The sequence below is a fragment of the Drosophila mauritiana genome, chromosome 3L (genome assembly GCF_004382145.1).
Source record: "Drosophila mauritiana strain mau12 chromosome 3L, ASM438214v1, whole genome shotgun sequence".
Taxonomy (NCBI): Eukaryota; Metazoa; Arthropoda; class Insecta; order Diptera; family Drosophilidae; genus Drosophila; species Drosophila mauritiana.
The window spans coordinates 5430481-5458165 of NC_046669.1; the positions used below are offsets into that span (position 1 = coordinate 5430481).

At 44.2% G+C, this 27685-nt stretch overlaps 7 protein-coding genes across 8 annotated transcripts; 2 read left to right on the forward strand and 5 right to left on the reverse strand.

The window, feature by feature from the left end:
* Positions 1 to 1699: 1699 nt before the first annotated feature.
* Positions 1700 to 8373, forward strand: LOC117139068 (serine/arginine repetitive matrix protein 2). 2 transcript variants are annotated; one of them, XM_033301179.1, is made up of 4 exons: positions 1700 to 2718; positions 2773 to 3709; positions 3749 to 6813; positions 6872 to 8373. In XM_033301179.1, the coding sequence occupies exons 1-4, from the start codon at positions 2021 to 2023 to the stop codon at positions 7905 to 7907; spliced, it is 5736 nt and encodes a 1911-aa protein (XP_033157070.1). In that variant the 5' UTR covers positions 1700 to 2020; the 3' UTR covers positions 7908 to 8373. The 2 variants fall into 2 exon arrangements, with proteins under 2 accessions (XP_033157070.1, XP_033157069.1); XM_033301178.1 differs by having other exon boundaries at positions 2773 to 6813.
* A 26-nt stretch (positions 8374 to 8399) lies between these two features.
* On the reverse strand, positions 8400 to 10228 carry LOC117139069 (cytochrome P450 307a1). The gene has a single exon (XM_033301180.1). The coding sequence runs from the start codon at positions 10170 to 10172 to the stop codon at positions 8541 to 8543; it is 1632 nt and encodes a 543-aa protein (XP_033157071.1). The 5' UTR covers positions 10173 to 10228; the 3' UTR covers positions 8400 to 8540.
* Positions 10229 to 10312: 84 nt separating this feature from the next.
* On the reverse strand, positions 10313 to 13256 carry LOC117139071 (alkaline phosphatase). The gene is made up of 3 exons (XM_033301181.1): positions 13131 to 13256; positions 11283 to 12427; positions 10313 to 11159 (listed from the first exon to the last, which is right to left on the reverse strand). The coding sequence occupies exons 1-3, from the start codon at positions 13213 to 13215 to the stop codon at positions 10815 to 10817; spliced, it is 1575 nt and encodes a 524-aa protein (XP_033157072.1). The 5' UTR covers positions 13216 to 13256; the 3' UTR covers positions 10313 to 10814.
* Positions 13257 to 13571: 315 nt separating this feature from the next.
* Positions 13572 to 15421, forward strand: LOC117141618 (membrane-bound alkaline phosphatase). The gene has a single exon (XM_033305138.1). The coding sequence runs from the start codon at positions 13591 to 13593 to the stop codon at positions 15142 to 15144; it is 1554 nt and encodes a 517-aa protein (XP_033161029.1). The 5' UTR covers positions 13572 to 13590; the 3' UTR covers positions 15145 to 15421.
* A 1141-nt stretch (positions 15422 to 16562) lies between these two features.
* Positions 16563 to 17628, reverse strand: LOC117140458 (collagen alpha-1(II) chain). Its single transcript, XM_033303397.1, has 2 exons — positions 17577 to 17628; positions 16563 to 17515 (listed from the first exon to the last, which is right to left on the reverse strand). Exons 1-2 carry the CDS (start codon positions 17611 to 17613, stop codon positions 16614 to 16616), a joined length of 939 nt encoding a protein of 312 aa, XP_033159288.1. The 5' UTR covers positions 17614 to 17628; the 3' UTR covers positions 16563 to 16613.
* Positions 17629 to 19409: 1781 nt separating this feature from the next.
* On the reverse strand, positions 19410 to 21923 carry LOC117140183 (transmembrane 9 superfamily member 3). Its single transcript, XM_033302959.1, has 4 exons — positions 21639 to 21923; positions 21024 to 21581; positions 19939 to 20903; positions 19410 to 19882 (listed from the first exon to the last, which is right to left on the reverse strand). Exons 1-4 carry the CDS (start codon positions 21747 to 21749, stop codon positions 19738 to 19740), a joined length of 1779 nt encoding a protein of 592 aa, XP_033158850.1. The 5' UTR covers positions 21750 to 21923; the 3' UTR covers positions 19410 to 19737.
* Positions 21924 to 23780: 1857 nt separating this feature from the next.
* On the reverse strand, positions 23781 to 24904 carry LOC117140184 (chromatin modification-related protein MEAF6). The gene is made up of 4 exons (XM_033302960.1): positions 24690 to 24904; positions 24409 to 24622; positions 24133 to 24264; positions 23781 to 24065 (listed from the first exon to the last, which is right to left on the reverse strand). The coding sequence occupies exons 1-4, from the start codon at positions 24834 to 24836 to the stop codon at positions 23881 to 23883; spliced, it is 678 nt and encodes a 225-aa protein (XP_033158851.1). The 5' UTR covers positions 24837 to 24904; the 3' UTR covers positions 23781 to 23880.
* Between the last annotated feature and the right edge of the window lie 2781 nt (positions 24905 to 27685).

Here is a 27685-nt window from a genome sequence, read left to right on the forward strand (position 1 = left end):
AACTGGGTTGTTTAACTCAGAGGAATTCAAGGCTTAGTTGAAAATACCATGTGCGTTGGTTTAACATTTTCGAAAATAGCTAGCATTTGTTTCACAACGTATCCTTAAGTTTCTCGACTTGAAGTCTTGCTTCCACTTATCCGCAATATGATGTTCCTTCTGTTCCGAAGGACAAAGCCACCACCAGCCCAAAGCTGCTATGCTCTCCAAGGTTTTCGCACCCAAGTGCCAAATTCGAGAAGTCTCGTGGTCGCCCATGTATGGCCCCAGAAAAACCCAAAGTCAAAGCCCTGCTTGAAGAACCACAGTGATGGGATACAATGAGTTTTGTACGTAGGTTCAACCCAAGCGTTGCTCGGGGACATCCAAGTTGATTTTTCGACGTTCTCAAACAATGGTGGCACTTTTTTGCCTTGTTTTTCATTGCGCATCCACTTAGCAGTTGGTGATTTTCAAAATGAGATAACACCTCACATTTTGGGGATGTGCTTTTATATTTCGGTTGAACCTCAGCCGAGCAACGCGACAAAGCTGGGAAGAAAACGATGGAAAATCGTTTGAAACGCAGGAGATTATGCTTGATGATGGGGATAAAAGTGAGGAAGGTTATTGTGGGGCGCCACAAATTAATTTGCACCTTTCGCCTCTGCCGCTGCGCTGCAGCAGCGCCGTCGCCGTCGGCAGCCGGAGAAAGTTGCACATGCAAATCTACAAAAGAAAGAAAAACTGAGAGCGCTGTCGGCAATTAAAGGCAACTCCGTTGCACTGAGATGAAAATGAAGCATAACTGCAGTGTTGAAGGTTTTAATTAATTACGGACATCCATTTGCTTAATCTCTCAAGGTAAATTGTTGTTATTAATTAAAATTAAATTGAATTAAAATGCATTATACAAAGAAATACAATTTGAACGAAAATGATAATTTGTAGATATATATATAAACTTCTTTGAGTATATTAGAAACTTTATCTGATTGGAAAAGTGCAGCACTTTTCATATTTGATGCATCTCAGTGTGGAGGGAAACTTTTCCACCTTTTTCGAATTTCCCTTAATAGGCAGGCAATGGCAATGTCATAATATCTGCGGATAGGCGTATTTTGCACGAATCGCTTGACTGTGCGCTTGTTCATATATATTTAGTGACTGTGTATTTAGCGGGCACAACGGTAACCGTATTTGTCATTTATTTGCACTTCGCATTCGAATGAACGCCGCTCGCGAAGAGGAAGCGGAAATAAGTGCAGTCTGCAGCGGTAAAGCGCATTTGGGTGTTTGATTGCGTTTCGCACAGTTACTACGACTTTTCGAGCATGTAAAAGACAGTCGTTAAGTAAATATAAAGCTAATGAATTTAAAATCCATTTCAAAATATCGGAGCGAGCGACTCAAATAGTGTGGCAACGCTAACAGAGTGTGCACTCGCTAAATGTTAAGGTGGGTGAATTCGCTATTATATCGATAGAACTAGAAGCATTCCGATTAATATCAGTGTTCACACTGGAAAATTATTTAAAATTAGTTAAACAATTATCAATAAAAATTGTGCTATGTTGCTGTACACTAAAATGGGGATTAAAAACTTCCTTAAAAATGTCAGCAGATAATGGACAAAATTGTTAGCTTCTTTTTCAGTAAATTTGTGATAGCTGTTGGCAGTACTGCCTGCCGATAGATTCAATGTGGCCAGTCTCTGTTCTGCGTTGAGTAGTGTTTACTCGCTGCAGAAAAGTTATTGGCCTTGGTTTTTCATAATGGCATAAACATTAAACGGAAACGTACATGATACCGCAAACGCCGAGCTGGTGCACCGCTGGAATCGACGAGGACGTCCGCCCGCGTCGCCCAATCAATATTACCGCTCGGCGAGGGAAAGCGCAGCGTGGATACCCAGCAACACCGCGCCGCCATTGAGAGAGCAGAAAAAGAAAAGCGTGTGCGCCCGCAAACAACAAGAAAGATTCATCGAAAAGGGGGGCAGAGTGAGGGGCAAACCGATTTGAGGTCGCCGGATGTAAAAATGTCGCAAGCAGCTGGAGGATCTGCCGTCGGAATGGAGCAGCAAGCCACTGGAAAGCAGTCAAAGCCACCGGAGGAGCTCCAGGACAATGACACCAACAGTCTGGAACCGGGCGAGGTGGTGACCCCGCCCCATTATCATGCCAGCAGTCCGGCAGTCAAAAAGCATCTGTCCAAGGATCTGATAATGAGCAAAACGCTTCTGAAGCTACCAGCTAGCATTCTGGAACAGGCGCGCAAAGAGAACGGATCTGGCGGGACACCAAATGCCCAAGCCGAAGATGTGGACGATAGCGAAGGCCTCTATTCGGACTCGGATTCCTCGGGGGAAGACCTCAAAAACGTAGAGGATGTGCAGAAGGCGAGGAAGGAGAAGCAGGAGGAGGCTGCAGCTGCTACCCTGCCCCAAGCACCGCCCACGCCGTTCTTGGGCAATATTCCGCTAAGATTCCACATGAGAGCTCCTTGCTTTGACTTTCCACGCATGGGCTTTATGCCCCGAATGAACAGGGGCGGACCAAGGGGCATGCGAACGACATTCTTTGGTCGCCCACCCGCACCGAATCGCATGGGAGCTCCTATGATGGGTGGGCCACCAACGCAAGGACCTCCGCCGGGAGCGTATGCCCCTCAAAATCCACCAGCTACAGGTAATAACAGCAATTCAGGTTGTTGCAAACGACTCCAATCGGATGTGATGTAAGTAAATTCCATATTTATGTAGAAAGTTATGTTTAACAAGTTTAATTTTAGTTGGACAGCATTGCAGCCGCCAGTGTCCTTTGTTTTCAATCTTGTTTCCGAGTGCTCCAATAAAAAGCATGAGAACTGCAGAACTAAAGCGGAAACTGCTGACCACAACTCCAAGGAAGCGAAACTTTCCAGCGAAACAAAGTCCACTGAACTCTTAATTGAAATCAATCGATCGAGAGAGAAGTCCCAGCACAAAAATGACGTCAGAGGAAAACCAAATAATCGATCCCATGACAGAAACCAAAATCGAGGAAGAACTAGGGAAAGGTCGAAAGAATCGCACGGCAAGTCCACTGAAAACTCCAAGAACAAGGACGAAAGCAGAGGGACAGGAAGACGGAAAAGTAGAGAAAGATCCCAAGATAAAAATTCTAATAGAGCAAAAAGTATGAATCTATCTAAGGAAAAGGATGAAATTGGAGGCGAGCTTAAGAATGCAGCGAGTGGAAAGTCACAGGAAAGAGATCAATCGAGAGGTAAAACTAAAGAACGATCTAGGGAGAGAGATCGGACTAGAAATAAAACACGTGAAAAATCGCAAGCCAGAGATCAAACCAAAAGAAAGGCAAACGATGCGGAACATACCAGAGTAAAATCAAGGAAAAGGTCCAGTTCACGGGATAAGCGTCGAGAAAAATCAAAGGAAAAGAATGGAGACTTATCCAAGGAAAAGCTTAAAGAAAAATCTACCGAACGCAGCGAAAGAAAAAATGAATCCAAGATTAAAAATAAGGATACAAATGAAGAAAAGCTTCGAGAGCGTTCCAAAGAAAAAGATAGAAACCATTCTAAGGAAAGACTGCATGAAAGAACGCAGAATAAGTCTGAAGAAAGAAAACCTGAAGCAAAAAAAGTGAGAAATGCAAGAGAAAATTCAAAGGAAGGAACTGATCACAAAAAGGACAAACTGTTGGGGCCATTGGGAGATAAAACAGATGAACGTTTAAAGGATAAGCAAAGAAAGCGATCGAGAGAAAAATCAGTAACGAAATGCCCAAAGGAAAGCGGCAAGGACAAATTAAAGGAGCATTCACGGGAAACGACTAAAGATAGACATCAAGAAAAATGCAAGGATCCGCCGAACGAAAATGGATTGGATAGGTCCCAGAGATCAAGCACGCCGCATGATTCCTTCAGTGAAAGTGCAATAACAAGCGAACACGCCTCAATAAGAAAAAATCAGACGCCTCCACCTTGGGGGAGCAGGGAAGGAACTCCCTCAATGACACCACCACAAGTTCAGATCCCTCAGACTCCAATTGTTGATCACGCCAATCCCAAGGACTTTGATATTTTCGCCGATTCACCTCCACGAGTAAACACTGCCGTTTCAGCTCCAGCTGCAACTATTGAAAGGAGTACTACGCCGCCGTTGAAGTCATCCATTCCTATTGTCCCCATCGCTAAAGCCGACAAACTGGCTCCTCTGCTCAAGGCCAGTGAGATTCACAGTAGGATTGGCGCCCTGCTTGAGGAAAGCGATTTGCATTTGGATAATCTACTAGCTACTAAAGAGCAATTGTTCCGTCGCACTAATGAATACAAAGAGAGAAAAGAGGCTCCCAAAGAGATTAAAGCTGAATACCTTCCGAATAGCAGGCATAATAGATCTGCGAGTGGTAGGGCAGAGGTCGAACATCACAAAAGCCAACCACGGCATATAAATCCTTTCAAGCGCGAATCAGTATTAAGCGGGAGGAAATCCTCCTCTCGCCCTTCAAGCAAGGAGAGACGATTTCAAAGACACGACAGTGATGTTGAGGATTGGGATAGGGATCTAGAACTCGAAAGAAATCAATTACATGTCAGTCAGCAAACTGGATTCCAACCAAGAAAGAGTGATGAGTATACAAAATTCAGCATTAAGAAAGAAAAAGATCTTACGCCCCCGCCTCTGCAAACGAACTTTACTCGAACCACTATAAAAATCGAACGCAATGCAACGCCTCCCCGGCACGATGTGCTGGTTAGAAACGGTGCAGTGGCGACCAATGCTCCTCCACCGGCAAAAGAGCAGGAAAGTCCCGATACGGATGACTACATCGACAACTGGGAAAACGACGATTCACTGGCCAGTATGCCCAAGAACGCACCTCCTGTAACTCCTACTCCCGCTCCAAATGCAAACGCATCTCTTAACGCTACACCCTTGCCTCCAGTAGCTTCACAATTTAATGGCGATGATGACGATGATGACTCCAACGCTCTGTGGAATGCAAAAAGCACACCTCCTCCGCGACGTAAAAATGAAAACTTGCCGGAGGGCAACATCCATGAACTATATGACAAATTCATGAATAGTATTAAGATGTCCAACGAGCATTTGGAGTCGGAAACACTGGACACCTCAAAGAACAGTTCCTTGAGCAATTCCCCAGCCGAAGAGAGTTCGTCGGGCTCTGAGACTTCCTCAACAAGTAGCAGCAGTAGCGAAACCGAGGAGGACTCCAGTTCAGAGGACGACGATGCCAATGAAAGCTCTTCGAATGATGAATCGGTCACAGCATCCGGTAATTGCAACACAAATCAGGATGAAACCGCTGGTAAGGAGCAGCTCCAAAAGAAAAACAATGTAAGCAAGGACCTACGGAAATTAAAGAGCCTCGAAGACAATCTGGCTAGGATTCAGATGATGCGTGAGAACTATGACGCGGGCGATGAGATTTCCGAAGAACTGCTGAAAATGGAATCCTTATTTCTAATGCAGCGCAATGCCATCATGGATAAGTATCGCAAACAGGAACTTAAAAGCAATTCCAGTGAGGATCAGCAGCCAGTGGATGAACAAGGAACTGTTCAGGCACAAGAGGTGGTTAAGGAAACATCCTTTCCTGTAAACAGCATCTTCAGTGCCAATCGGGAAGCCATCAAACTGACCATCTCGCCATTGAAGTTGACTAGGAAATCTGTTATTTTCGACAAGGACGAAGCAGATCTACCGGAAACATCCAAGGCGGAGCCTCCCAAACCACCGATGCAAAAGCCACCAAAGGAGATCGCCATTGTGAAACCCACCATTGTCGAATCCCGATCTAAGCCTAAGCTAAGGAGTCCACCACCATCAGCAGGAAGTCGTCGTAGATCCCGGTCCCGTTCTATTTCTAGAAGTAGGACACGACGTCGCGGCTCTAGGACCAAGTCACGTACTCCCAGCCCCAGACGCCGACGCCTTCCATCGCCCAGAAGAGTTTCCAGATACGCTAAGCGAATTGGAGCAGCAGCCGTCGGAGGAACTAGGAAAGGCAGGAGTCATAGTAGAAGTTTAACAAGGAGTCGAACGCGAAGTAGGAGTCCAAGTAGACGAAGACGGTTGCCACTAGCAGGGCACAGAAAACGCTGTTCAATATCTCCAATGCCACAAAAATTGGTTGGACCTCGGTCACCACCTCCTTCCCGCCGACGTCACTCACTAAGTCGTGATCGGGAACGTGAACACTTATCTCGCTCCCGTTCGCCCTTACCCTTCAAACCTCCGTCTCCGCCGATGAGACGCAGTTGGTCCAAAGCACCAACCAGAAGGAGATCGTTCTCCAGGTCGAGATCGCGGTCAATATCACCAAGGTCTCGATTATCAGCAGAGGAAGCTTTCAATTATTTTGAGGAGAATCAGGGCATGGAAGCGGCTGCGTACTACTATAATATGTCATTGATGCAGCAGGAGGATCAGAACGCATTGGGTGAGGGCTATGATGCTTATGCCGCATATATGGACTCCGCGTACAATATGGAACAAGCGTATGCACAATACTCTGAAGAATATTCAAATACGTACATGGATTATATGGTCGAAGTAGCTTCCTCACCTCAGGCACCTGGATCGGTTCTTAGGGAACTACCTATGGCGCCGATGATGCCCGTGGAATCCTTTGTTCCTATAGCGCCAGTGGAGGCAATGCCATCGATGGCGGCCACGGCGTCAGTGATGCCGGTGGCCGTACAAAAAGGCAACGTTTTGGAAATAGTACCTTCTGGGGAGGATATACTGGAAGCGGAGAAGAACATAGTGGCAGATGCAGTAGATGAACCAGTGGAGGACACGAGGTAAGACAGAGTTCTAAATTTATTTATATATAAATAATAATAGTATATTTATTTTTAGTAAACCAAAAGGAAAAGGCGTCAATTTCGTGGATAAGGTGCTGCCCGCATACGAGAGCGACAACGAAGACCGCGCGGTCGTTGAAATGGCGGTGGAACGTGCCCTTCGGAAATATCACGAGGGTCGCTCCCAAGCCGCCGCCAAGCTGCAACTGATACGCGATGAGCTGCTTGTGTTGCCTCCACCACCACCGCCGCCACTGACAACCAAGCCAGCTAATCTGGAAAAGCCTGTTTTGGTGCAGAAGAAACCGAAGTACCGATACTTTCATTTTGATCCTTTCAAGTGTGCAATAGTGAAGACGTACACACGCACGCTACGTTCAGCATACCGCCCTCCATTCGATCCCAAGCATTTTGCCATGCTAATGAAGACTGGTCGCCTGCCGCAGATTCCTCCAGGATTCCTGCGACACCGCCCGCCATTTATACCTGCGCATGTCGATGCTGTCACGAGAGGAGCAATGCTCAAGGAATTCTTTAGCAAACATCCTCCACCGCCGCTAGCGATGCCCATGCCTGTACCCAATGGGATGCCCTATTACCTGAGTGGTCCACCGCCAACGCCAAGTGGAGCTGCAGTTTCTCCTGTGCCTATTAATGTCCTGCCACAACCCATTCCCGTGTTGGATGGAAGTGGTTATCAGGGTTATCCTCAGCAGCCTACAATGGTACCATCACCTGTTCCAGTTCCTGTTCCAGTGCCGCTGCCTGTGCCCTTGCCTGTTTCTACTGACACGACGCCACCTCCCGCGTTGGAAACTCCTTACTTCACACCACCACCTTTGCCCGAGCTGCCGACTCTACCCGAACTGCCGTCTCAGTTCAACGTGAGTTCGGTGCCCACAATAACGGAGATAATGCCAGTGGATATACTAGAGAAGTTGGGACCGCTGCCCAAGACCTTGGACGTCGATGACGGAGGTGGAACTGCCAGTCCGGTGGAGATTAGCGACGATCTCAAAGAGGTTGAGGCAGAGCCAGCCGAACAGCCTGTGGTGGACGTGAAGCCGCATCTCCTTGTGGAGACCCAGTAGTAGACCCATCTTGCTAGCTTGGTTTTTTTAATTATAGAGTTTTTTTTTAGGTAATTATTCTTAATTGTAAACCATGAGGATCCTAATCCCTACACATAGATTTACTTCGTAAATATTTGGTTTATATAATATTTTTAATTGACCATTTGTAAACAAGTTGCATTTATTCATAGAAGGTCGTTTTAGGTTTCTATGTCATTTATACAAGGCCCTTCTGGGCCCACGTTTATTGATTTCTAAAAGAAAATAAAAAATGTAAATAGTTCGCTTAAGAATTATACTTGAATTAACTTTCGGCGTGCACACTATACATATTTGAGTCATTTACTATAACGAAGTTCTTAACGAATTAATCTAACCTTAAGATCCACAAGAATCGAATGTATGTGAAATTTCTATAGTGTGGTGAGCATCTATAAGACTTTGCATGTTTGGTATCGTACAAAATATAGACATGAAATACAAATTTTGTATTTGCGTTAGTTGAATAATTGAAAATATACTCAACAGTAAAATAGTTTTACTATTTGATTGAGCTTATTCGTTATGTCTGATGATGGATAATGCAGTAATCTTATTCTGAAGCGGTTTGAGTTATTTATGCTTAATGAAATTGTTTTTTAATTTATAACTTTATAGTAGTCCGATTTTTTCCCTGGGTGTCAAGACCAATGGAAAACACTCGGCAGGCAGTGCCAAACTCTCCGGACTGATCTTAATTGTCGAAGGATCATGACTGCTGATATTATATCTCTGCATTACGTTGACCAGGACCAGAAAACCAAATCCCCTCACCAAACTCTGGCCGATGCAAGTCCGCTTCCCGATGCTAAAGGGCAGAAAGTGTGGAATATTCTTCTTGAGTTGAAGTTTTTCATTATCACTTTCGATGCCGGAATCAGAACCTTTGGAATTTTTCGGGCTTGGCACCTTTGATGGTTCCAAAAACCTTAATGGATTAAATTCCTTAGGATTTACCCAGAATTTCTCGCTGGTGTTTAGCACATAATTGTTGATGAAAACAATGGTGCCCTTGGTCACTCCATAGCCAGAGATCACTGTGTCCTCGGTGGCCACATGTGGAACAATGGGAGAGGATGAATATCGAAGCACCTCGAAAATCGTCGCCATCGTGTAGGGCATAGCATTCATATCCAGCAAATTAATTGACCTATTTTCCTCTTCGGTAATTGCGTCAATTTCCTCCTGTATTCTCCTTCCAATATCCACATTCTTGGCTATATAGGCCAGCACTAGCATCACCAGATTTCCAACCGCTGAGTGTCCACCAATGAAATCCTCTAGCATGAAGATGATCGTGTTCCGGGAGACATCTTTATCTTCAAGCAGGCTTTTAAGTAGAGCATCTGTGAAGTCCCGATCTGGTTCATCCAAATCGACGGTCAGCTCCCGATGCCGGATAATCCTTTCCATTATGAATCTCCTGATGGTCGAGGACCAGTTGATGATCTTGTTCAGGTGTCGCTGGTAGAAGGGATATAGCCAGGGTAGAAAATCCAGCGCATGTCCCTGATTGATCTCCCAGAATATCTCATCGAAGTACTGAACCATCTGTTGGAAATCCACATCATCGTAGTCGAACCTCAACGAACACATGTACTGACTAAACATATTGGCACAGGCCTTCATAACCAGAGTCTTTATGTTGATCGGCTCTCCAGGAACTAGTTGGTTTCTTAGCTCCCGATTCCAGTGCTCCATTTCCTCGCAGCCAATCTGGGACATTTTCATGTAGAAGGAGGAGGATTCCCTGGGCGAGCAGTGACGCCTGGCCAGATTCCTTCTCTTCTGCTGCAGCTGTGACCAATCGCACAGTGCCAACGAATTGCTCCGCTCGCCTCCGAATAATTTATGATATCGTATGAAGTCCGGCCGCCCGCTCATCACCTTGCCATTTTGGTTGAGCACCTCGCGGATCAGCTCCAGGTTGTTCACCACCAGACAGCGGGTGTGTCCAAAGGTCAGGGAGTATATGTCTCCGTATTGCTGTGCCAACGCCGTGAATCCCGCAAAGGGACTATCCCTATATCGATCCAGCAGATGAAGATTACCAATTATGGGCCATGGTCGTGGTCCTGGAGCCTGGTTATATTTTTGATGAGCTATTTGATTGAGTTCGGTTGAATTCTTTGCTTTAACGGCCTGAAGAACGCGACGCTTGACTCCATATAGAATGCATATGTAGGACGTGGCCAGAACAATCAGTAAAATCGCGAAGATAGTGTAAATCAAAGCAGCCAGCATTTTTGCTGAGCTCTTGAAAGCGGGAAGCACAAAACACAACTAACGACGGCCAAGCAAATCAAGTAGCCAGGTAAACTATGGGTCGCGACTTTCCCAGATCCTTCGGGAGAACTGCTCTACCTTCTGTGGGCTAAGGCATTACCTGACCATAATCTTGTCTGCTACCTGTTTGCTTTGCCTTTAATCGCTTGTTTTTCCCATTCAGGGGATGACATGAATAATCAGGATGTGGCTGAGACTATCCAAAATGTCCTTTGGTAAGATGGTAATTTATTTTCATTTAGACATTCATTAGAGCCACTTGGTTCCTCCTGCTGTATGACTTTAGTTTAACACATTATTAAACGGACTGAAAGTCCCAAGTAACTGAAACATATACTGGCCAAAATGCTGATACAGCCATTTGCTGGATTTATTTGCTTTTATTTAAGTTTCGGCCTTCGCGTGGCCCTCTAAATATCCGTCAGCAAGAAAGACTCCACTGCCCTCCGGGATCCCCACTCTCCGCTGAACACCATAAGTGGAAATTGCGAGAAAAGTATACTTTTGTATATTTAACTGACCAGAAAAAAAACATATTTTTTATTTCCCCTTAACTATTTACTGAGTATTCCTTATGAGTATGCGACTGAAGTTGGGACTTTATTCCTCATTTATCTTGTCCTTGGCAAATGGTCCAATGTTGGTGGCATAAGCCATCATGGCTGGAATGGAACTCTGTTCGTAATTGCCGGTGAACAGGTGCTCGAAGGGACCAGAGGCAAAGACACCCACATCCTCGGCGCCATGGGTTTCGCTGCTCAAGGGAACCGTGGCCTGGAACTCAAACTCCGCGCTCGTGGTGTCCGCATGGGAAAGATCAATGCGTCCATCTTTAGTGCTATAGGTATCAGCAAATCCCGGACCATTGGCATAGGACAAGACGGTAAAGGGCAGCTCATCATCAGCCAGATTGGGAGCAAGGGAAAGGATGTTCTGTCGACGGTACTGGGATAGGAGATAGAAATATAAATATATAAGAATTATGTTGAAAAGGGAAGATTCAATAAATAAGCAAAACATGAAAAAAAATGTTATTTTGATTTCTTGAAGTACTAATAAGTTTCCTACCGGATAGCCGTTGATGGACATGGTGTGCGAGTGATCCGAAGTCACCACAATCAGCGTGTCCTCCTCGTCGGTCATTTTCCTAGCCAGTTCCACGGCTGCCGCGAATTCTTCGGTGTCCTCCAAAGCCTTCTTCGCCTTGGTGGCGTGATGGGCCATGTCGATGCGTCCACTCTCCACGAACAGGAAGTAGCCCTCCTCGTTCTTGCTGAGCATCTTGATGGCAGCCTCTGTCATGTCGGAAAGGGATGGCTCTGCATCTTCATAATGGGTTCGTCGACGATCGCCATGGTAGGGCAGATGGGAGGTGTCGAAGAGGCCGAGAAGGTAATCCGTCTTGCTGAGATCCGTTTCCTTCAGGCCCTTAAGTGACCAGACGTACTTGCCCTCCGCTCCCTGCTGTTTCTTGATCTCTCGCCAATCGCTGATCAGATCGCGTCCATCGGTTCGCAGGCCCGAAACGCCAGTCTCATCGTGCTGGGACTGATCCCGGAAATAGGATCGACCGCCGCCCATGATGACGCGCAGTTCCTGGCCCACTGGCCATTCCACCAGCTGCCGGGCAATATCGGTGTTGACGTCGGGACTGCATTTGGAGCTGATGATCTCACCATCGTGCTCCCAATTTCGCTCTGCAACATGGGCATAAACTCCGGCTGGAGAAGCGTGGGTCACCCGGGCGGTGGTAACCACACCGGCCCACTTGCCGGCCTCCTGGGCCCACTGACCAATGCTCTGGACATGGCTACTCGAATTGGTCACACAGTCGCCCCTCTGCACCTGGGCATTGACTCCAATGGTGCCATAGTTGGCCTTGACTCCGGTCAAATAGGCCGTAGCAGTGTTGGCCGAGTCCGGAGTACGCTCATTGACGGCATACGTCTTGGACAGACCCAGGTAGGGGAACTTCTCAAAGAAGACCTGCTTGTTGCTATCGCCCATGAAAGCACGTGTGGCCGTGATCGTGTGGACGGACATGCCATCGCCCAAAAATAGGATCACGTTCTTGGCGCGATTCTCGTTGAGTTTCCTATGGCCGGCCAGCTTATCGGCCAGAATCGATTGGGCCTTATCGTGCCAGAATCGTGTGTCCAGCTCCTCGTCGAGGGCCTCGAAGTCGCGTGATGTTTGCAGACGGGGATGTTGGGCTGTAAAGTCCGGACTTTGGGTTAGCAACTAATCGGCGGGAAAATTGGTCTAATAGAACTACTTCTTGAAGTGGTAAACAAGTTTTCAGCTTATCTCGAGCAGATCTATAAATCAGTTTTAATTATAACTATTTATGGGCTTTCGGCTACCACCATATCGCTGGAAATTCACACTTGATTGAGGCTTAATAAAACGTGTTGAAAACGTTTTAGCTGATTATGGTGCTGCTTGTCATCATTACACATTCATTTGAAATACTTAGGCTTATATATACTTTGAAGAAATATATCCTATTAACACAAAACCTCGAGTTCCTGTACTATATGTTAGCTTAGTCTATACTTATTATACCCCTTTTTAAGCTTATAGAACTATTCAGTGCTTTGTATCGATCCAATTGATTTAATCCAAGAATTTAACCTTTCTTGTTAAACATAAATCTATTTATAGGAATATCATGTTGTTGATCTATGTTATAGAAATGTTAATTTGCCTTCACGTGAACAATTGAGTCGTAAACTATTATATAGCTGCACGATGACTGAATGCTGTTTAAAATAGGTCTAGATTAGCCCAGTCTAATGGGCCAACAAGATCTACGATAAGGCGAGAGAGCTATTCAATTGGCTGTAGATAAGCTGGGTCTCGGCCAATCGGATTCGTTCGGCAGTTCACCTCGTAATGCCGTTCGGTTCCACTTACCGTGCTCTTGGTCATCGGCTAGATCACTCCGGGCCTGGATGACCAGGAGAGTGAAGAAGCACAAGATCAGGCAACTCTTTACCATTTTGGGGGAGGGGCGGTGACTTTAAACTGAGGAATGCTCCGTTCGGGAGTGACCGCGAGACTGGCCAAAACTGACGAAATGGCCCGGTTATATAGCCTCCGAATTTTCGAAGCGGTCTTCCTGTAATATACATACACGTTATGGGTGATTGTTTTTGTGATTTGAGCAATCTAAAGTGGCGATCGATTAATTATCTCGAGTGCCTAAAAACGTGAATATCACGGTCTGGCTAAGAAGGTGTCGTAAATTACCCGATCCCCACCAAACTGCCCTATCGCCTCCTCACACGAGCTGCACCTGATGGTATATTAATGGGTCGCATGGAACTACGGAGTACAGTATTCACTTGGCTGGCACGGTGAAAGTATCTCGAAAATGCTGAGTCTTAAGTTCTGGATTGGCCTCGGTCTGCTGACCGTCGTTTGGGGTGCAGCAGTACCTGGAAAAGCTCCCGTGGACGAGGAGCGAATGCATCCACATCTGCCCACTAGTCCCAGGCTGCGTACGATTTCCGGCGAGGAAACCCAGGAGTTCTGGCACTCGGCCAGCAAGAAACTCATCCGCGAGAAGTTGGAGTTCGTGAGGAACACCAAGAAGGCCAAGAACATTATACTGTTTTTGGGCGATGGCATGGGACTGGCTACTCTGGCTGCTGCCAGGAGCTACATTGGAGGCGAGGAGCTGAAGCTCTCCTTCGAGGAATTCCCTTTTACCGGACTATCGAAAACCTATTCGGTGGACAAAATAGTCCCCGATAGCGCCTGTACCTCAACCTCATATCTGTGCGGAGTGAAGGCGAACTACGGAACAATCGGAGTAAATGCGCATGTCAAGCGAGGCGACTGTGCGGCGATGGCCAATGAAACAAACCATGTCTTCTCCCTGGGCAAATGGGCCATGGATGCGGGCAAAGCTGCTGGACTGGTGACCACCACCCGAGTGACTCACGCCTCGCCATCCGGAGTCTACGCCCATGTCGCCGATCGCGAATGGGAAAATAACGCTGTTCTGGAGGAAGCCTGTGGTGAGCTGTCGGAGGGTCTCCAAGACATAGCTGTCCAGTTGATTCACGGCGAAGTGGGCAGCAAACTCAAGGTCATGCTGGGTGGAGGCAAGCGTAGCTTCTACAGTCCGGAACACTACGACAAGGGCCGACGCACAGATGGTCGCAATCTCGTCGAAGAATTCGAGGCCTTGGACGCGGGCAACACCTTTGTGAAAACGCAGAAGAAGCTGCTCAATGTGAATGCCACTGAAACCGGAAGATTATTGGGCCTGTTCAGCAAGAGCCACATGCACTATCATCTGGAGCAGCTGGCCGACCCGGACAACAATGAGCCCTCCTTGGAGCAGATGACACAGAAGGCCATTGAAGTACTGGAAACCGAAGATCAGGGATATTTCCTTTTCGTTGAAGGAGGCAAGATCGACATTAGCCACCACGATACAATGGCACGAATTGCTTTGGATGAGACAGCTGAACTCTCGAAGGCGGTGAAGAAGGCTAGGGAGATGACCAATCCGGAGGAGACCCTCATAGTGGTGACCTCGGATCACTCGCACACCTTCAGCGTTTCGGGCTATCAGCCACGGGGCAGCGATATCTTTGGAGCTGCCAAGGCGAAGGGCAAGGATGGCAAACCGTATCTGGCGTTGAGCTATGCCAATGGTAAGAGTTTCCAGGACTACTACAACACGGAGACCCACGAGCGCGAGGATCCCACCAGTCTGCCCACAATCGGAGACTTCGATCAGCTCTTCCCCGCGATGGTGCCCCTGGAATCGGAGACCCATGGCGGCGAGGATGTGGGTGTCTTCGCCTCGGGACCCTGGGCACATCTCTTCACCGGCGTCTACGAACAGAACACCATTCCCCACATGATGGCATTCGCTGCCTGTGTGGGCGATGGACTAACCGCTTGCGATTAGGAATCGCAATCCGGCGATGATTGACGGACAGAAGGACTCTTAATTAGCGCATCCACTAGACGATTCTCACGTACGCTTTATCGTTTTAAATGAATACTCAACATTTGACAGGTGCTGGAACACGCGGCTCTCGAGGAAAAAAACTCGATCGGGGATTACTAAAATCAATACTTCAATAAACGTTGTTTTCCTATCAATGTTAAAAAACCAAATGTACTTATGATATAGTGTCTGATTATAAGAAGACAATAACTTGCCGATTAAATATGATTATATTAATAAGAACAATTTATATTTTCGACTTTTTATAACTGACAGTGGTGTGATTGAAAAATGAAAAAGGAATTTATTTTTTTTTGGGATTTTTATCTAACAACTTACCATTCTTTCGAATGGGTACTTTTCCATTTGTAGATTCTAAGATCTTGATAGTACGACTTTTCGAGCCAAACGAATTGGACTTTGCTATTCATGGGGCATTCCTTCCAAGAAAAACACAATTTAACAAAATATATACTTCTGATTAAATATATACGTTAATGGGTGATAAGTGGTTTAACTTTTTTGAGTTTGTATAGACTAAATGACGCAAAAGGATGGACTTCAATATAATGACCTAGAACATTAGGTTTTTACGTCTCAAAAAATAGTATAAAATACATTTAATGCAGAGCAGATGACTAAAAGGAAAAAACGATTGTTTAAAGGTCGAAAACTAAATTGGTTTTATCTTGGCAAATCACGGGTATGAATTAATATGTTTATATCTCTGATTGATTCTAAGAAATTACATTATCGTTTTTCTGTATTAAAAAGTGAACCCAATGACGTTAAACGAATGGACTCTACTAATTGTTAACCCACCGCTTCAAGGAATTATATTTTTAAAATATCAATGACAAGTTAAATCTAATTTAAGTCTATCAAAAATTGATAGACTATGTTATGACTGCAACTAAATTAAACTCATTTGTAGCAAATTGAACTTGATTCCAATCAAATCGTTTGGTAGATACCTTTAATTTCCTTTATCATTATTGCTCTTTAAAATGTTTAGACTGACTTAAATACTCGCGCTTAATATGCTAATAAAAATGTTAATAGGCATTGCGATTTTATGACAATTGAATTTTTCTTGTGAATCTCGTGTATTTCTGGTGAGTATTTAACGCAGATTCATTGTTGACAATTGTCATTCATAATTCTTTGGGGGAATACCCTCGAGTAGCTGTTTCTAATTTTATCCGCACATACCAAGAAATGATATCGTACTTTGTTGGCGAAGCTTGAACGAAAAACACTTGAGAACCATCTCTACATAACAAGTCAGTCAACCAAAAGATCTATAAATAAGGAATCATAAAAGATACCTCTACTTTCATATCAAATGGTCATTTATCTTCTGTTTAGATATTATCAGTACCGTTTTTATTAAATTATTCAACTAACTTTAATCTTAAGTTTCCCCTTCAAATGATGACTGCATATTGGTTTGAGTTGCGCGGTTGGATGAGCGTGGCATACTTCTCCTTCAGTTCGACCAAGGCCCTCTGGAAGTTCTCCATGCTGCTCTCGAGCTGGTTGGGATTGAGCTGCTGCACGGACTGGCCCTTGAGTATACCATCGGTAGGTCGCTCTCCCAGCAGGAGAATCCTTCTCCAATCGCTGGCATCGGAGCTACCTCGCAGGAAGTCCATGCGATTCCCCACCGCGAACACACTTTCCTCCACATTCTCAGGCAAAAGTGTGGGCTGCTGGGCTCCCAGATCGCCGGGTGTTGGTTGAGTGGGTGGCACTTGAACGGCTGGTGGTGTGATCCCCGACAGAGATGACGATGTGGGTTGCGGTGGAGGAATGGGAGCACCGGAACCTTGGTTCGCCGGTGTATCGAATAGTTCACTGGGCAGATTCTGCGGTCGATCGATCTGCACCACCTGGCCATCTGGTGAAATGTGGAAGAACTGAGCGCGGCCTGTTAATCCCGTTCCTGCTCCTCCCGGAATCACTATGATGTTGCCCACAGCTGTGGTCAAAGCAGAGGCTCCGCCAAATCCGCCACCAGCTGGGCTGGAAATGAAAGGAGGAACTGGAACTCCAGGTGGCGGAAAAGATCTCAAAGGTGGAGCAGCCGGGCATGGGAAACAATATCCAGGAGGACCAGGCGGTCCGGGTAATCCTCTAGGTCCCTGGATGAAAGGCAGATTTGGGGGGTAAGGACCTGTGGGTGGATAGCCCCAGTAGCCAGAACCACTGCCAGGGAGACCGATCTGATTGCCAGGAGGTCCGGGCGGACCTGGAGGTCCTCGTTCCCCCTGGGGGCCAGGATCACAAGAGCATTTCACCAACGAAGCCTGGGCGGTGGAGCAAAGACCTGATGGAATATATGGCATTGTAATATTGATGGAAAATGTATTAATATTTGATAAACTTACCAGCAACCAGGAAAGCCAAGAGTCCCAGAAAACTCATGATGTACTTCGGATATCTCTTCAGATCGGACTGAGACCAAAAATTCGAATTCTGCTTTTATAAGCTGAAAAACTCGAGAGCTACGTTTTAATATGCATAGAAAATATACAAAATAATCTCTAGATCGAACAGAAAACACATTTCCCGCATCTCTATAACTGTTCTTAACCCACCATCGAAAGGGAAATGCTAAGCGATCAAATGGAAAAATGCCATCACCCAGTCGGCGCAGTGACATTTATGATAATTTATGCAACAAGATATACACGAACATCATTAGGCCCGAAGACAAGCCCTTAAACTGGGTCAGCAGGGTTCTCGGCTAGGTTCTTGGCCAGCCAGCCGCAATCAGCGGGACAACCTCAAAAATACATCAACTGTCTATCAGGTCGTAAACAGTGATCAGATTCTAGAGTTTATGTCACCAAATGTGGGCGATACCCATCAAAGTGACACCCAGACTTTTGAACCGCCATTATACCCATCGCCCTTTCATCGAAACGGAAACTCTGCAGGGATTATCCCAAGCGCCTTTACAGTTTCCACTGCCCAGAATTAGCATAAATTACGAAATCAATATGTTTCCAATCAGTTACCACCCCACCACGGATGGAAATGAAAAGGCTCTGCGACATTTCCGACTTATCACAGAATTCCATTGACGAAACAAAGCCCACGGAGAACACGCGTCATTAATGGCACTCGTCCACTCCGTCGGTGTCCACTTCCAAGCGAGCGCCGTTCCCTGGAACTATGATGGCACTGGGCCTCTTGAAAGTTCCGATAAGCAGAGAAGTAAATCCGGATGAAGGGTGGCTTGTGGCAGCAGTTGAAACCTTTCGATACTCTTCAAATGAGTTGTTCTCTAGTAACTGCTTATCTCCAATGTTATCTTACCTAACTTCCGAAACTTTTAATCAAAATGTACTTCATAAAAAATAATACAGTATAATATATTTGAAAGTTGCTTGAAACAACTTAAGTAAACTATATGATTCTGGGAAGCTCACCAAACCTTTCAGGGTATAACACACACCGTGTGTAAACACTGCAGTGATTGGTCGTATACGTAATATAAGCATAGTTCGAGTACTTGAGCCAAATCGAACATCATCAGTTAACGACAAGAATCCGAATGGCTTTATCAATGGTGTTGTCATGGAATAATCCCAAAGTACTCCATCCATCCCGTGCTCCCAAACGAAAAGAAAACGAATGGAAGTGCGAGAATTGGCCCCCTAATAAATGGGATGATAAGACCGTTGAAGTTGTTTGCCTCCCAGTAATTGGAAAACAATTTGAGGGTCAATGTTACCGAGTGAATCAAAAACAGTAAAAGTGAAACGATCTGTGTGTTCGCTGATAATGGCCAAGATGAAGGGGGCTTATACGGCCATAAACATTTTCTTTTGTTTTATATATTGAATTTATTATTAGATTATCGACTATTGCTAATCAGCACATTTCTTGCATCGTACATAACTTAATTGGCGCAAACAAGTTCAAGTCACATTTTGTTGCACTTGCATAGATTGATAAGTTTTCTAGGCAAACAATTCAAATAAAATACTCGATGTACACCGTATGCAAGGTAGCATACGTAATAAAAAAGCACATATATGACATAAAAGTTATCTTCGGAAATATATCAAATATTTTGTGTAAGCAAGCTTCTTAGTAATTTAAGTAAGCAGAGAAATGTTACTTTATGGAACAGTAGAGATTCCAAAACAAAAATTAGTGTATAGGATTAATAATTGACTCTTAAATCTACCAAAACGTAAATGCAACAGAAAGAGCTTTTAATGCACTGATTTAATTATTTCCTACATTTTCTCATTTTAAACGTCTAGTCTTATAATTCCGAAGTAAACCTTTTAGGTGATATATGTAGTTTGCGTATACATCGTTAAACTGAATCTGTTATCTTTGGTGCGAATATATTGGACTGGCATTCATTTTCACACCAACATGAGAAGTGGGTAACCCAAAAAGAGACGAAAAGAGGAGAGCCAACTGGAGCAAAAGTAGTAAAACAGAACTCAAACTCTACTCAATAAATACAATTGCTAATCAATTAGGATGATATACAGATCTGGGGGCGGGTTTGCAGTCGCAGGGCTCTTAGTCTATTTTCACATTGGAATAGATTTTGCGCACGAAGAGATTCGTGCCCACATAGCCGACGGTGCCGCAGATAATGCCCAATGCGCCGCTGAAGAGTGCCATGTAGCCAAAGTAGAAGGCCGTTTGGAACAGACCGAACATTCTGTAAAGTAGTGAGTTATAAATATACGTATAAAATACTAGTAACAAGCATCTTACTTGGTTTTAAAGAAGAAGTAATAGAAGGAATAGGCGTACACGTAAATCGACGTGGAGCCCGCAGCCATGAAACTCGTCCACTGCCATCGGTAATCCTCGGCATTTAGCAGGAAGTAGGTGCACACAATGGTGACGCACACGGTGACCACAGTCAGTATGCTGAACACCAGCAACATGAAGCCGTAGACGTAGTAGATCTTGTACGCCCAGAAGGAGGTGAAGATGAAGTACATCTCAATGAAGATGGATCCGAAGGGCAGGACGCCGCCAAGAAGCACAATGATCAGCGGCTCCATGTACCACTTTTTTTCGGGAATGGGTCGTGGCACAGCGTTGACGCGGCATGGAAAGTCCGGCTGGCCGTCCAGATTGCGACCCACGACAGTGCCCACCAGAGTCAAGGGCAGGATGACAAACAAGCAGATGCAGGTGACCGCCACCATGGTACCGAAGGGGATGGCTCTCGACGCGTGATATCCAATGGCAATGAAGTTGATCAGGAAAGCCGTGCCGCACACGGCCACTGGAACTGTAAAAGCGGACACCAGCATCTGCCGGATCCACATGCGTCCACCCAGGCGGGCATAGAGCGATCCTCCAAAGTATCCATTGATTGGCGAGGTGGCGGCATACACAAATATAGCCGTGGACAGCATTGAGCCGCGTTCCGTGTATAATTCACCAACTATGGCGAACATGATCACACAGAATACAACCGAAATCAGTTGGTATCCAGCGCCCACCAAGGCCGAGAAGAGCAGCGTGTTGGGCGGAGAACGGAAGACATCGCCGTGCACCTGCTTCCAACCGTATTCATCCCCAAGATCGCGCTCCATGTCGTCGATCTCCTCGTCCTTACTGTACCGGGCATAATCCTTGCGCAGAGTTCGCATCAGAATCATGGACACCAGGCCCACCAGGAAGATGACCATCATGAAGCTGTTGAAGATGCTGAACCAGTGGATCTAGAAAAGATTAAAGAAAAGATGATGTCATCAAACTCTGATCTTTTCCTCTTGCTATTTATATAGAATATATTATAGAGTAAAACTAGTTGTATCCCAGCTCTTTTTAACTATACGCACCCTGTGCTGGAAGAAGTTGGGATCCAGGTACTTGTCGAATCGGTTCTTGAACTCCACCTTGCTGGGCTTCCAGTTGACCTCGTATGAGAAGTTGATGTGGGAGCCCGGCTTGAGTTCCTCGCGGCCCTCGGTAGTCAGGGTGATGTCCACGATTTGCTGGCCATTGTAGCCAATGTCGAACTTCTTGTGCGTGAAGATATAGTACTTGCCATCGCGCTCGTCGCGCTCACCGACTTTTCCCCAAATGGGCAAGCCATCGATGTACATCTGGTACCAGTACTCGTTCTTCACGGCATAGGTGAATGCCTTGGCGCTCTCCTCCTGCAAGGTGACCATGCAGATGACCGATTTGGGGGCGTCGCTTTTGAACTCCATCTCGTAGCCACTGAACTCCAGCTCGACTCCTTGCAGCGCCTCGCTCAACGTCTCGTGATAGTGGGATATCGAGGACTTCTGGCCACTGCAAAAGGGGAGGGAGAAGTACGCGTACGTCTCCTGCCGATTGTGGTACGGGCCCACCGTGTTCATCCACAGCACCACCTCCTCCCGGTCATTGTACTGCGTGGCAAAGTGGATCATGTAGTCGATGCTCGAGGGATGTGGCACTGGACTTACCTTGTGGTTGTGCTCATCCGCCTGGGAGAGCGACACGTAGCAGCTGGCGATCAGCAGACATAAACAAATTGCACGGGACGGCACCGTGGTTTGCGTGGCGCTGCTGCCCATTGTGGCTTGTGCAGGTGGTGACCTCGATTGCGCGTCTTCCTGGTGACCTCGCTCTGCCGGCCTGATTCGGTTGCCCTCGCTGGGATTGCGTTTTTAAACAGTTTTGTGGCAAACTCTCAGATTTGCCGACAGCAGAAATATTTTAGGGTTGTATCTTAGAGGTGGAGAAACATCGATGCCAACATAGAAGTCATCGATGTTTTCGAAAAATAAAAAACCTCGATGTTTTCGAAGGATCATCAATGTTTACCCATCTCTACTGCGCATCGGAACAAAAAACGTATAAATTGTAAGTATAAATTAATTTTCCATATTTTCTAATACAATTATTAACGGCATATTCCATATTTATTGTGACTTGCTGGTGGTGTTGGCTGGCGTCGTGGAAGACTTGAATAAATATCTGAAATGTACGTTTTTTAAAATAGATCAATTTTTTGTTTATACTTAAAACATCGATGCTTTTTGTCAAAAACATCGAAAACATCGATGCTCACCAATATCAATGTTTCTCCACCTCTAATGCCAACGAAAACGTGACTGGGAACGTATCGATGGGAAAAGCGTTACAAAAATACTAACTATTGCATAGCGGTATTTCCGTGGCGGGCTATTCGAATGTATCTCACTGAAAGATTTTAAGGAACCTATACTCAATACCAAATACTTGGTAGTCCATTTATATTTTATTTTAAGCTACAGAACACAGATAAGCTGCATTACTTTTAAAAATTTAAAAATTGTATTGTTTAAATGATTATAATTTTTTTTTAAATACATCAGCTTCTGTAATACTCAAGTTAATATGTTTAAAAGAATAGTTTACCTAAGCAGTTGCTTGAATTCCCTAATTACCTAACATTATTTTAATAATTCTGTTCTATAGCATCCTTGATCTACTCCTCGATCTGTGGCAGTTATCGTTCGATTTCTGTCAAATAGCCGGTTAGCTTAGAGGGGATGCATTTCAACACAACTTGACAAACCATTGACCATTCCCGACAGGTTTCCTGGGATACTTTTTCGTCATGGCTGCGTTCTTTTGGCTATCTATCACCAGCCGGCACTTCTGGAAATGTCTTTGAGATTAATATTATTAATTACAGTTACACACTATTTCTGCCGTTCTTCACTGCGATGGGGATGTCGTGGAGCTTTGAAATATTCTCCTACTTGGTGCAACGCGACAACCTGTGGGTCAATGTCTTTATGGTAGCTGACTACTTCAACTGGTCCCGAGGCATCGTTATATTTATGCTATTTATTCTGAGGCGCAAAACCCTAGTACTGTTCAAGCAACAGTAAGTCTTCTAGTCTATAGTTCGAGTAACCAGTTCCCTAAAATGACCCTTTTCAGAATATTTCCCAAAGAGAGGATCTTTAGTATGAAATCAACTGCAACTCAAAGTACGCTTGCTGATTCCATCTCTCACCATTAAACAAAAAGGCAATTTAATATGACATAGTATTCTTTTCTCTTCAAATTAATCAATTTGCTAGTAAAGTATAACATTTTTTCTCCTAAATCATGTAACAAATCTTCAATCACAAAATGTATGAATATATTTTTTATATGACGTACATACATCCGGACTCGAATAGTTTTGCCGTCACTTCTTAATGATAAATAATCATTATACATCCGTTACTCTTTAGTAAAAAGGAATACTAAATTCTTTGAAGAGTATGTAACAGATAAAAATATGCTCTTTGGATATACATATATGCACGAGTATATGCCAGCTCAGACCTCTGATTATAGCCATATCCGTCTGTAAGTCGAGATCTATACTATAAGTGCTAGAACAATAAACATATACATTACCATTAACTGGGTAAAGGTTACATATATGCTAGTCGGAATAATCGACTATAGTGTATCACAATATATTTTACTCATCATTTCCTAATCAATCTATATTAAAAGTTAACTTTGAGCAAAAAAGAAACCTTGTATGCTTATAAAAAAAAATTAATCAAAACTATGACTCAAGGCTGAAAGTAGTTGCATTTGTACGGAAATAAAATAAGTTGTAAATCTACATTCGCTTTATTTCTTGTACAAATTTTAATTTAAAAACTTTGAAGGTAAATAGTGCTTTATCAGATGCGGATTACACGGTAGCAGTTATCATCGATGTCGAATCTTCTTGTTTATGTGACCGCTTTTCTTCGCCGTCGAACTGGAGTTCGTGGACAGTTTGCTCTTTGTATTCGAAGTGGGTGTGCCGAGGAGATCCTTGTTACCTCCACTGTTCGTAGACCCAGCCACCATTCCGCTCACTACGCTGCCTTCATTGCGATGCGAGGGTGAATCTGTGAATAAAAGGTGTAATTAAGAATATATTCTTTTCTTGAGAAATCTCCCAAATGTGCTACTTACCCTTTTCGTCTTTCGGTGTGCTCTTGATTGTCGTGGTTCCGTCGTGGGCCGTTGTGGTGTTCTGATTGATTGAGATCTGATTGTCGCTGGAGTCTTCATTTGTGATGGAATCCGATTCGCTGGCGCGCTCAGCTGAAGCCGAATAAACAAACAATATTTTTAATAAACAAATGCGCATGTATGGAAACTAGATGGTATCAATTTACTACCTTCTGGGCATAAAGCATAGATAGATTACACAAGCAAATGACACAGTATGAAATATCCCCCACTTACGATTGCATATAGCCATGGAGGTAATGCTAGATTTGGAGAACAGACGCTCGGCCTCCTTGAACTTGCGATTCCGCTTGTCGGCCTTGGAGTTGGTGGCCTTGTTGGAGGTCAGGTAGCGCTCCCAGCCGCGGATGATGTTTCCGCACAGCTGCGTGTCCTCTAGGTATGAGCCCTCGAAGGCGTAGATCTGTCGCTCCAGATTGGCCAGTTGTTCCTGTCATTTATGCCGCGAAATAATGATAAAGTGCTGCGATTTCGGGTTTGTTTATATTGTGTCTCACCGATGTTTCGGCCTTCTTCTTGATGAGGTCCGCCAACTCGGCGCGTGTGTCCATGGAGCCGCTTTTCGTATTCGAGCTTGTTTTGCCCGACTTCTTTGGCTTGTTCCCGTTCGTTTCGCTGACATTTTTACTCGTTGGTGAGCTCATATTTTCATAAAATCCTGGAATTTCAACAAATTTATATTTTGTTTTGGACAATGTGACCAAATATTGATAAGCAGTTAATACGACTTATGGATTTATGGAGATCTGTTCCGCCTATCGGTTTAGGTCTGAGCTAAAATGTGACTGAAATACATCGCATGCTAGTTCCAGCTTTAATTGCATAGGTGGCGCCGCTTATATTATTTGAATCTGTCTTTAGCAATTATTTGTAACAAGCTAATTTATAAGTGCTAATTTAAAATTCAAAATAATTTCATTATAAACTCATTTAAAGATTATTATTACTGCATTTGTTTAATCTTGTAAGTGAATAGGACTCTCGAAATCGAAAAATAGCTCAGGAAATAAAACAATTTCCAGGTCAAAGAACTCGGTTACAAAATTTAATGACCACCTATTTTTGTAAGATTTGTCTTATTAGATCCATACGTTTTTTTTCACTTTTCCTTAGCTTTTATTCTACAGCGCTGCCCCTTCACCACTTTGCATTTTGAAGCCAGTGTTGCTGCCATTGACCTCTCGTCTTGTTATTTTTATTTATGCGTATACCACAGACAAAAGATTCGGTTCAGCTGTAGCGCCATCATCATCGTCTTTTTGATGGTGATCTTCTAATGATCTCCCCGTGGGTCTTGCATAGTTTGTTGACCCAAGTTCGTTTCAAAGTTTGTTGAACTGCCGAAAAAAAAGTGAAGCTACCGTTCTAGCTCTCTATTTCTTTCCGAACCCTCTTTCTTTCCGTCTGTTTTTTTCGCCTTTCGCTCTCTTGCCGCCTACTCTTTCTCTTTTACTTGGCTCTATTTTGGCTGCCGCTTTTTATGGGCCTTCGTCGTCGCGCCTATTTCACTTTCGTCATACGCGGCGTATGCGTGATTTTATTTCTGCAGCACATCGCCTTTCGCGCTGACCATAGAAAAGCAATATAAACTGAGGCTGCGGATGAAGACGAACTCGATTAGAAAATGAAATCATAATGCAGTGGCCAGCAAAAGCGAAACGGCAACGACCGTTGCAAGTCGCTGACTAAAGCAAAGTCTGCCATTCCGTCGTGTTCCACTAACACAATCGACTTAGTGACTAGGTGACTAACTGACTCAGTGGCTAAGTGACCGACTGACTGACAGACTGCAGTCTATTCAATGTATGTCAAACATTGGCGCGCGCTTATTCGCGAAACAACAAAAAGTGCAGCAAAAAAACTTTCATTTTATTTAAACAAACACACAAGGCGCGGCCTGGACTTAGACTTGGAAAAACTTATTTATATTTGGTTTTAAGCAAACATCTGCCAACTGAAAACTCTGACGTTCGATCGTCTTAAGCCACCTTCTTCTGGTTTACACTGGGAAAAATATATAGAAGTTTATTGTGGATGTCACTAAAGATATGTATGTTCCTTCCTTCCTAATGTACTTGTAACTTCTTCGACACATTTTTATTGTATATAATTGTTTATATATTTTTGTTTACTGCAACTGTTTTTGGTCAGTGCTGCCATTGGATGGCAGCTTACTATAATTTTTATGATGAATTGCTTGGCCGCGTGTGAAATCTGCAGCAGTCGCAGCATTGGCCGGTGGAAAAGTGGAAAACTGCCAGAAAAGTGGAACACAGCTAAAGAAGCAGCAGTGCTGCAAGTGCAACAACTGCAGCAGCAGCAGCAACGCAAACACTCTCGACTAATTAGCTGCGTTTTAGAAATTCAGGCGGCAATGAAAACAAAATCGAGTTCAATGCTTGCAACGATGACGTTGTTGTTGCACTGCGCGCAGTGTGTTTTCGACTTTTCCGAGAATTTCACATATAGCATACATAGGCCGAGCCGGCGCTTTCCCAACGCCAAGCGAGTGAAAATGAGTCTGCTTCATTTTGGGCAGATAGGGAAAACTGCAAATGAAACGTTTAGCAAGACCAATATCTTCAAGTAGCATTTTAACTAAAGTTTCAATTGAACTTAAGAACAAGATGTTCCCATTACACTAATTCTGAATGTGTTTAGTTGGGGGATCAAAAAGGATGTGCTTGCTGTAAGTAAACAGTTGTTGAAAAGAAAACATTTTGAAAACATTATATATAGGAAACGAAAATGAACTTTTACGTAAAACAAAAACACCAAAAGCAATTGACAACTCGTGAAGTGTTAATAAGCCATAAGAATGGGAAATACTATTCTTTTATCTTAATTATTGTTTTACTATAAATTACATATTTATTAACATATTATCCCAAAGGGTTACCCTTGTAGGCCAATCGGGGCATTACACAGTGGTTCCCATTGTATGGGGAAAGCGGCCAAAAATACTTTTAGTTGAGGTAGACAATTGACCAGTACGGAACCAGTACGGGACAGAGTATATGTATCCAGGGCGACCTTAGCGAAAGTTGTATGCTATTCATATAGCTTCTATAGGGACAATCAGTCGAAAATCATGATATTGTTTGAAAAATCACTTTGTTGCAAACAATATTGGATGAAAATTTTTCATTTATTTAATAACAACAACCACATTGATATACTTTTATTTTAGTTATTCAAAATTCAAAAAAATATATAATACAGTTATATGAATGTGCATATGTACAAGGTGAAACGATATTTAATTTAAAAAGATTGCTCATGTAAATCAATGGCTGATTTTAAAAGCTTTGACTTGGGTTTGCATGGAAGTTCTCTTTGACCAGTGATAAATGGATCAGAGCGCAATAGAAGTCTGTTCAAAAGATTTAAACTTTGCGTTGGAGTTTCTTTGCATATATAACACCTGGGCACCTGTCGGCACTTACGTTTTCTTAATTTTAAAATGTTAATAAACAATATACAAAAAGAATTA